We start from the raw sequence: 11,260 nt of genomic DNA on the forward strand, positions 1-11,260 counted from the left end.
TATATATATATATATAGATATATACATATATATATATATACATACATATATATATACATACATATAATATATATATACATACATATATATATATACATATATATAATATATATACATATATATATATATTGGTTAGTTTATGACCCAATAACTTAGGGGTTGAGCAAAAGCGACCAAGAGAGTAAGTACCGGCCTTTGAAAATTTTTGAACTGGGATTAATTCATCCCACCAAAAATTCTTCAAGTTGGTACCTTAGCATGGATGCAGTCTAATGAGTAAAGAATTAAAAGATAAAAAATAAAAGACACTGTTTAGAAATAATATACTGAAGGGGAATTTTGTCTTCTTCCAATATTATATATATATATTGTATTTTTAAACACAATGTGTCCAGATGAAGTTTTATCTTGGACAATAAACTGCAGCAACGTGCCTGTCCAATGCTGTATATACATTTACGTTACATAAATGGCTATTTTCATTTTATACCACTTCAATTGCATACACAAGAAATTTAATAAGGTATTCTTTTTTTTTTTTTTTTGTAATATTGCTGTATGATCTAATAATAGAATTTTAAGCTGTTATAGGAATTTAGAGTAAACGTAAGATAAAATGTGTTCTTTAGTATATGATTTCTTCATTTGAAGAACAAACAGCTGAGGGATCTTTTCCCCATCCTCTAGGAACCACACTACAACAGTTGTATAAGTCAGTGGGAAATATGATAGGATAATTACCCACCACAACACCAACCAAAAATACCAAGCTAGAAATTATAAAATAACATGGAGATATAAGTAGAAAAGGATTTTGTAAAGATGGGATGGGAGTTGGTTGATTGGATCATATTTAAGACACAAGTTAGATGGTTGTTGTAGCTGCCATAGAATACATGCTCCCTGGCCCCCTCTCTAAGTTAACCACTACCATCAACCCTTATTAAGAAGGGGGAAATATTCATTAAAGCGGAAGCAACAGCAACATTCATGACTTTGTGGAATGAAGAGGAGAGGAAAAAAAAACCATACCTCTATGTTACAGATGTATATACTGAAAGCAGCTTCTTTAGATACATAAGCAGACATGACATATGCATATGGATTAGATTACCAACTATATTTTCTAGGTTTCCCTCAGCTGAGACATTGCTAGATTTAGTGAAGCTAAAAAGAAAAACATCTACAATTGTTGTTATCATCATCCTCATTATTATTATTATCATCATCATTGAAGGTGGCGAGCTGGCAGAATCATTAGCGGCTGGATAAAATGCATTATTTTGCCCATCACTATGTTCCGAGTTCAAATTCTGCTGAGGTCAATTTTGTCTTTCATCCTTTCGAGGTTGATAAATTAAGTACCTGTGAAGCACTGAGGTCGATGTAATCGACTAGTCCCCTTTCCAGAAATTTCAGACCTTGTGCCTTTAGTAGAAGGTATTATTACTATTATTATTATTTATTGAGGGCGCATAGCCTAGTGGTTAGGGTGTAGCACTCACAAATGCATTGTATTCTTGAGCAAAACACTTCACCACACGTTGCTCTGCGATCACTTCAACATCTGATGCATGGTACAACGTGCACTTGCTCAGACAATGTCAATTTGACAGAGGGAGTGAGCTAATGCATGGCACATACATTTGATCACTATGAACAAATCCTTTGAGCAAGTCATTTGGCAAAAAACTGAACACTCATATCTCATCTTCAACAAGAGAGTCTATCATCATTATTATAATAAACATGGTGAACTGACAGAATTTTTAGCACACCAGGCAAAATGCTTTGTGGCATTTTGTCCGTCTTTATGTCCTCAGTTCAAATATAGTCGAGGTTGACTTTGCCTTTCATTCTTTCAGGGTCAATAAAATAAGTACTAATTGTAATCTGGTGTTGATGCAATCAGCTTATCCACTCTCCTAAAATTGCTAGCCTTGTTCTAATATTTGAAATGATTATTAATATTGAGTGAACTAGCAGAAATGTTAGAGCATCAGAACAAATGCTTTGTGAGATTTCTCCTGATTCTTTTGTTCTGAGTTAAAATCCCACAAGGTCAGCTTTGCCTTCCATCCTTTTGGGATCAATAAAATCAAGTATCAATTGATTACTGAGTTGATGGTATCAACTAATACCTTTTTTTAACTTCTTTATATGGAAAAAAAAAAAAAAATGCTGGCCTTGAAACAGTTATAAAGTGGCAAGCTGACAGAATTGTTAGACACAGAGAAAAAATATCTTCCAGCTTTCATTCTAGCTCTTTATATTCTGAGTTCAAATCTTGCCAAAGTCAATTCTGTCTTTCATTCACCCAGGGATAATAAAATAAGAACCAGTCATGAACTAGGGGTCAATGATACTGACTAGCCCTCTCCCCTCAAAATTGTTGGCCTTATTCCTAAATTAGAAATAGTAATTATTAGTATTAATACTATTTATTATTAATTAGTACAGTGACTGTAAGAATGGGTACAGAAATAAATAATGCATAACTACAGTATTAAAGCTAATACTGTTGCTTTTGTTCCGAGTTCTAAACCAACTTTAGCAAGTCATTCATGTGGGAATCCATAAAATAAGTATCACAGTCTCCTTTGAAAATGGTGGCCTTGTGTCGGTGTGTGTGTGTGAATGTGTGTGAGAGAGAGAGATGAAAAGCAGAGAGAAAGAGAGAAATAATCAGAATCTTCAAGACATTGTTCTGAAATATCTCAGAATATCTGGATCATGAAAGAAATATTTTAAAATTCGAGGGTAGTGAGCTGGCAGAATCGTTAACATGCTGGGCAAAATGCTTAGCATCATTTCATTTGCCTTTCACCCTTTTGGGGTCAATAAAATAAGTACCAGCTGAACACTGGGGTTGATGTAATTAACTTATCCACTTCCTCAAATTGCTGGCCATGTGCCAAAATTTGAAATTAATATTTTTATCCCTTATAGACTGAATAGTTTAAGTAGTAACCATATAAGGACTCAATGGGAAATATGCAACAACAACATAATAGTATAATGCAACACTACAAGTAAAATTGTTATTAATACTTATAAAAGAAAACATTATTAGGACAATTTAAAGTACTTCTTAGCACTATACCTGTCAAAAGCATTTTCATAAATTTGCTCTAAACATCAGGTGTCAGCGTCATGTAAAAAGAATCCATGCTGATACCACATAAAAGCACCCATGTGCTATGTAGAAAACACCCAGTACACCCCATAAAGTGGTTGGCATTAGGAAGGACATCCAGCCATAGAAACAATGTCAAAACAGACAATTGGAGTCTGGGAAGCTCTCTTGCTGGCCAGTTTCCTGTCAAACTGTCCAACCCATGTCAGCATGGAAAACAGATATTACATGATGATGTTCCATGTTGGTATTCAGACTTTTAGTTAGCCCTTGTTTCATATATTCCGAGTAATAAACAGCTTTACTTTCATAAATCCCAAGTTACTGTAAAGGTTGAAAAAAATTAGGGATGGATACCAGGAAAATATGTGCTGTGTGTCAATGGACAAGTAAAGACTGAAGTATTTAACCTGGTCTTTCATAAGAATATAAACTTTTAGAATACAATTAAATAATCAAAATGAAATACTAAGAAATGAAAGCGAGGATACAATGCAGTAACTTATAACTTACACGACGTGCAGTTTCCATAACAAGTCCAAGTTCTCCTTCTAGTGATGCATCTAACAAAAGAGCAAGTGGATCAAAACATACTCTTCTTGAGTGACCTTTGGAACCATTGGTCTTTAAAAGAGACTTTTTGGGCAAGTTTTTAGTTGCTGGTCCTTTCAACTTGTTGCTGTTGGTATTATTGTTGCTACTATTTTGTTGGTTTCCTTTGCTAACTCCAGAAGAATTGGAGGAGGAAGTTTGATTTACACTTTCCGGAATGTTTTCACCATTTATCTGCCAATGTCGGTTATCATTAGACAAGGTGTAATCACTAGTATCAGGTTTGTATTGCGAAATTGCCGAAATGGAACTAGTGGACACCGACCGACTAGAATCAGCTGTTTTTTTCAAAGTCTTCACATACTCCTCATGCTCAAACTCAGAATGTTTTCTTCGCATATTCTTTGGAGTATTTGCTTTGAAACTCCCCTTATCAGATGCCAGATCTCGATGCGTTGATGTTGACGAAATCAAAGGAGAAATAGATTTTACTTTGTTTTGGAAACCAGATGATGTATGGTCAGTTTGTGAAACCTGACCTCCCTGATTACCATTCAGATGTGTACTTTCTGCATGATGAAGAGAAGCCGCATAATGACTCTCAGGCAAAACGGGTCGTGTCATGTAGGTATTCTCAATAACACTATTGGAAGCATACTGAGGTTTACTTGGTGCTGTATTCACAGAATGAGTAGGGCCAGAATCAGATGTAATATTTTTAGAGGTGGATGTCATCAAAGTTAGCTTATCATTAGTTATTGTAGGTGATATTTGTGCATTTGGCTTGCTTTCTTTCATATCATCATAAGTTTCACTTTGAGGTAAATTGAAAGATTTTTTATAATCTACAGAACCATTATACGTAGGGCCATTAATTGATGTGACTGGTAAATTATCATTTAGTTTTTTCTGTACACTATCAGTTGTGTCACAATTGTTTGATTCTGGAGAACTATAGTGAAATTGCTTGGATGGAATAGTAGTATCTGCTTGGGTAAACTGCGAGCTATTGCTTTTAGTAGAAGGCACAAAGTTACTTAAATTCTGAACCATAATACCGTTCTGAGAGGTTTCACTAGTAGCAGGTGAACTTTGACCACTGCCATCTTGCCGCACTTCATCTGGGATGACATTACTTTGAGACGAGTTGCTTCCTCGGCCAGACAACATTGATGTACTGTATGTACTTCCAAATGGTTTTGGAAGAAAGTTAGAAATATTTGTGGATAGCCGATTTGATGGGAATTTAGGAGGAGTATCATTATTCACTGAAGGACTTAGCTGTTTTGTTTTGTTAGGATACTGAGAAGAGCCGCTGTTATTCCCATCGTTGGTTGGAAATTTATCAACTGATACAACCAAAGGGATTTGATAGTCTTCAATAACATCATCAGGTTTTGTTTTTTTGAAACCAGGAACAGGTGTTTCATTGATGGACATATTTTCCTGATTGTTATATATAGTACTAGGCAATGATTGATATTTCGGTTTTTCCTTGCTGAATGCCGGATCAGAATGCGTTTCATCAACTGATGTATTTTGATGGCGAGGAGCGTGATGGTAAGGTTCAACTGCAGCCACATTACTGGCTGGTCGAACCTTGTTTTGCTGCCCAGCATTGTTAGATTTCTGATGCTGCTGCTGCAATTGTTGTGCTAAACGTTTCTTCAATCTCAACTGAAGTTCTGCTATCCGTTTATCCATCTGACTCACATCTCGCCTCTTTTTCATTAACAAATCTTGCTGGTTGTTCATCTTGATGCTTTGTTGTTCATTCAGTTTATTGTGCAGCTATATAGTAAACAGAACATTAGAACAAATATTAGTTTAATGAAAACAAGTAAAAGACATATCTAAATAAATAACCAACTTCATACAAGATATTCACAACATTTACAACTAGTTATAGTTACTAATAACAATAATAATAATTTCTAACATAAACACAAGCAAAAGCAGTTTAGGACAGGGGTACAAACATATTTAAATTGATCCCAGTACTTGATTAGTACTTATTAACTTCAAGATGAAAAACAAAGCTGACCGTAACATGATTTGAACTCAGAAGTCACCATTGTTACTGTCATCATTATCATTATCCTCTTTGTCATCAACACTGTTTTAATGTCTACTTTTCCATGCTTCCATGGTTCAGACAGAATTTGTTGAGGCAGATGTTCTTCTTGTCATCCACCCTCAACTGTTTCCAAGTAAGGTAATATTTCACCAAGACTGGATATGTCATCACACAATATAAGAAATAAAGGACACTGCTTGTATGACTGTGCTACTTGTTGAAAACCATCATGTAATATAAAGACAAGGAGACACTAAGACCCCTGTCTATCCACCCTTATGTGTGTGTATACACACACACATGTATAATGACCTTCTTTCAGTTTTTGTCAACTAAATCTGCTCACAAAGCTTTAGTCAGCCCAGGACTACAGTAGAAAACGTTTGCCCAAAGTGCCATGCAGTGAGACTGAACCTAAAACCATTTTCTTGGGAAGCAAACTTCATAATAATACAGCATCCACTAAGGCATTCTGTTTCTGGCAAAGAGAGAACTTCTAAACCACATCTTCGTATCACACCTTACCATCATAAAGAAGGAAAGAGACATGTACCCAGGATACATTCCTACTTTAGCAACGACAGAATGATGATGATTTGAGCATCTTTGGTCATAAGTCTGTTGTATCAGAACTGACCTGGATCTAAACAAAAACATCAATTTTAAGTGTCATTCTAAATATTTTGAAGGGTAGATTTACATAAGTGAAAGTAACTGATTTGATTTTGAAGAGAAGAAGGGAAATGAATAGGCAGATTATGAGGTCCAGTGAAAAAGAAGAGTTCTTTCATATTTCATGTATTTTTGTTGCTGACTAGAGTCAAGTCAACCTTAGAGCTATGATGAAAAACAATCCAGCCATTATCATCTCTTTTCAAGGAATATTTACAACTACATTACCTATTGTGTTTGTCCTTCTCTTAATATAGTGTTTACAGGATGATTTCATCTGAATTTTTAGCAAATTGAGAGAAGGCAGAGAGAAACGTCCTTTGGGTTTTAAGTGTACAACTTTAGTGTGGTATATAAAGAGAATATATATATATATATATATATATATATATATATAAAGGGTGTCTGAGAGTGGAAAGAAAGGCAAAAGATTTTCATTCAACAAATTGACACCATCTTTATTCTTTATTTCCTGGATAATGATAGGTAGTTTTCTCGAATACACATACAGTTTAATGTCTAAGTACATCAACAAATACAGAAGACAACTTGTGATATGACAATTGCAGCATTGCAGACACTTGTTAGCCATTTAGTAACACACAAATACTACTAACTTCACTTAAATATTTGTTTGTAATATGGTGTTACAGGTTTTGTTGTGTGAAACTGTGAACTGGTCATTGACAACATTTCATTGCATCAAGTTACAAACAATAAATGCTTAAGTGAAGTTAATCTCTATGTATTTTTGAATGACTAACACATGTTGTTCATGCTGCAATAGTTTAGGTTCAACACATGGTCTCAGATCAAATCACTTGCCTGGCAAGTAGACCTCCATAACTTTTGATATGTTTCCTCTTGTTAAGGCTCCCTAGCATTCTGTACTTGAATATTAGGTTGTGACCCACCCATCAAACAGGGTGTTAATTCTATAAAGTAAAACTTGCAGAAAAGTAAAATATTTAACTTACCGCCAATTTCTTCCGTAGTTTGTCCAGTTCAATGGCAGCCATGGCGTTGGGGTGATCTGGATTGATCTTACCATTTATTGTAAATGCCCCAATTCGTATCTGCTCAAGCTGTTTTGTTAACTGATCCACCTTGGCTACAGCCAAAGCTAATTCTTTTTCTTTCTCAGTGAATAGAATTTTTATGGATTCCAGTTCAGAATCTGAAGACATAAATCAATGGTTGTTATTTAGAAGAATCACTTATAATGTGGTAGAACATAGTTTCAAAACTTTAGTTAATGTTATCAATATTCTCATTATACAGTGAAGATAATTTGGGAAAGTGGCTGTTCCCAACAAATGTTTTCTCTATGATATTATCACATTAACGATGTCCTTTTAACTATCAAACAGAACATAGTAATTGTTCTTTTACACAGGAATTAGTAGGTGATGGATAGCTGGATGGATGGATGGAAAGATGGCTAAATAAATGGGCAGATGGAAAGATGGCTAAATGAATGGGCAGATGGATGACGGGTGGATGGACGATTGGATGGCTAGGTGGGTGAATGTGGGTGGATAGGTGGATAAATAGGGGAAAGAAAGAGGAGACAAAAAAAAGAGAGAACTAAGTTGCACATCATCGCTAAGTGAGATATTATAATACAAAAGATAACTGCTTCACATCTATAACAGAGAAGTAGTAAAAACTTATGTAACTTGTAATTAGTAACTACATGACTAAACAATATAACGCTGTTAAGCCAGTTTCACTAACTGAATAGTAGAAGCTGATGAGATGATCGAATGAATATTTGATTACGTAACAAAATTCAATAATTCTCACACTACTTTTTATTTTTTATTACATTGTGAACTGTAGCACTGTTGTAGGTTTCCAGCCTAGTATGTACACTCATCCTGCCCCTCTTGTTAACTTTTACTGCATTTCTCTACTCTTCTCTCTCCCTCTACACACACACACACACACACAATCCATCGTTATTATTATTTAACATACCCTTTTCCATGCTGGCAAACACACACATATATATATGCATGTAAAGTACACACACATGCTTGCATAGAATTTACATCAACCAAAATTCACTCATAAGGTGTTGGTCAATCTTAGGTTATGGAAAGCATTAGCCCAAGGTAATGTAAAGGATTGAACCCAGAGACTATTGACTGCAAAGTGAACTTCTTAAACACACAGCCATACCTGACTAGAGGTCAGCTATGAAAGAGGTATGTGATCCAGTGCATAATATATGAGAGATGCATGTCACAACCAATGAAATTGCTTTATGTGACAAGAAATTAACAAAAGAGATGATGGTTGCTAAAAGGTCACAATCACTAAAGGATTAATTTTCTTATTGATAATTAAAGAGAAATATTTATTTTATTGATTATTAGTGTTGTACATGTATTTACCAGGGCTGTAAGATGGGTGGAATAGGATTGGCAAATTTATATATTTGCATATTGCAAGAGCAATTAATATTTTTAAATAGATGAATGTCATTGCTACTTCTGAACACCCAGTTGTGAAGTTACTGTTGAACTCCAGGTCAGCTTTGACTAAGCAGACTTATGAATAAAAGTATTCCAGCTATGACCATTCCACAAGATATTGCATGTCTAGTACTACATTATCCAATGAGTCCTCTTTTTAAAACTGTCATCATCATCATTTTAACATCCACTTTTCCATGCTTGCATAGGTTGGACACAGTTTATTGAGGTAGATTTTCTAGAGCTGGATGCCCTTCCCGTTGCCAACACTACTGTGTATAATTAGAAGAGCTGGCTCCTATTTCTAGTAAGTCAACCAACAAAAGAGCAACTCCCAAACTGGCTCATCTTGACTGTGATGTAGGAGTAGAAGCCATTGTTGGACAGGCAGACACAAGCAAGCTGAGTATTATATATCAAGTCCAATGGTACAACCATTTCATTTTTTTTTTCTTTTTGTCAATGAATTTCTATTATACCATTATCTCCAATGGAAGAAGATAATAACAAAAGAGGAGAATGGTACAACTGAATCTAGTTACTTAAGCACTGACATGAATTATTCTTTCATGTCTCAGTATAATATTGAAACAATTTCAAACATCAATAATAGCAACTGTGTTATACACAGAAGATAGAAAACTGAAATAATTCAGAAGACATGAAAAATAAAAAAGTAAAACCATTTTGTAACAATTGGTTCTTTGCTGTCAATATTTCTTCCAAGTAAACTACATTGTGACTTTATCATTTATCTTTTACTTCTTTCATCAGTTGTTAGACCGTGGCCATGCTGGGGCACCAACTTTAAGAATCTTAGTAAAAAAAAAACATCAACGCAGTATTTATTTCTTTTGTAAAACTTGGTACTTATTCTGTTAGTCTCTTTTGTTGAACTGCTGTTCCAGGGATGTAAACACACTAACACCGGTTGTCAAGCAGTGGTGCGAGACAAACAACATACAGAAAAACACACACACACATATATGGTGGCTTCTTTCAATTTCCATCTACCAAATCTACCCACAAGACATTGGTTAACCCAAGGCTATAGTAGAAGACAGTTTCCTAAGGTGTTACACATCGGGACTGAACTAGGAAATGTGGATGGATAACAAACTTCTTATCACACAGCCCATGCCTTTTTTTTTTTTAACATACTCTCCATTGAACATTGATAAAAAGATGAGTTTCTTAGACACAATTTTAACCATAGAAATAATACAATTAAGCAATCTTCATTATTTTTACACCTGACCAAAACATGTCCTCTCACAACCCCATATTTTCTTTCCTATGATCCTTCTCCGAGCATTAGATTCCTGACTGTCTATCTGTGGTTAGCCACCAATGTTTCTAAGGATAACTATTCCAGAGAGACTAAAATCACAGATACAAGGCTAACTAGATTTACATCCATATATTTTCCATTTCCATACTAATAATTATTTTCTTTATACATACATGTATATGCATGGATATATCATCACCATCATTATCAACATAATTTTTATATCTGCCTTTCCATATTGACATAAGTTGGACAGAGCTGGTTGAAGCAATGTTTTATGCTTGATGCTCTGCTTGAAGCCAACCTGTTTTTAGTTGTCTTGCATAACATCTAAGGATAAGATATACTTATTCCAAAAATCATATTACACAGGTTATATATGTGCCATAGAGATATGTGCGTGTGTATACACACACACACACACACATTTTATATATTCTTTTACTTGTTTCAGTCATTTGACTGCAGCCATGCTGGAGCACCACCTTTAGTCGAGCAAATCGACACCAGGATTTATTCTTTGTAAGCCTAGTACTTTTTTTATTGGTCTCCTTTGCCAAACCACTAAGTTATGGGGACATAAACACACCAGCATCGGTTGTCAAGCGATGTTGCAGGACACGGACACGGACACACACACACACACATATATATATATGATGGAAGTTCCTGTCAAAGATAACATACAAGTGTTCAGTTTTTGCTGAACAACCAGTACAAATGATTTGTTAATAGAGATCAAATGTATGTGCTGTACATTAACTTACTACCTCCTTTAAACTGAGGTTGTCTGAACAGGTGCACTGTGTACCACATGTCAGGTGTCAAAGTGATTGCAGAGAAATATGAGATGAAGTGTTTTGCTCAAGAACACAACCATGCACCAACCAGTCGAGGAATTGAAAACATAATCTTGTGATCGTGAGTGCACACCCTGACCACTAGACCATGCACCCTCAAACACACGCAACATTATATACATCAGTTTAAGACAGAAAAAAAATGTACATCAGTGTGTGTGTACAATATATATATATATATATATATATATA

General features: G+C 35.0%; 1 protein-coding gene across 4 annotated transcripts in view; it reads right to left on the minus strand.

Moving 5' to 3' along the window:
* The window catches only part of LOC106879046 (apoptosis-stimulating of p53 protein 2), a 90,697-nt gene that overhangs the window by 9,980 nt on the left and 69,457 nt on the right, over positions 1–11,260 (minus strand). For all 4 annotated transcript variants that reach the window (XM_014928467.2, XM_014928466.2, XM_014928464.2 and 1 more), the window contains 2 exons: positions 7,415–7,614; positions 3,650–5,479 (listed from right to left, as the gene is read on the minus strand). In XM_014928467.2, the coding sequence (XP_014783953.1) occupies positions 3,650–5,479; positions 7,415–7,614 (2,030 nt within the window). The remainder of the gene's footprint in view (positions 1–3,649; positions 5,480–7,414; positions 7,615–11,260) is intronic.

Source organism: Octopus bimaculoides, chromosome 7, assembly GCF_001194135.2.
Source record: "Octopus bimaculoides isolate UCB-OBI-ISO-001 chromosome 7, ASM119413v2, whole genome shotgun sequence".
Lineage (NCBI taxonomy): Eukaryota > Metazoa > Mollusca > Cephalopoda > Octopoda > Octopodidae > Octopus > Octopus bimaculoides.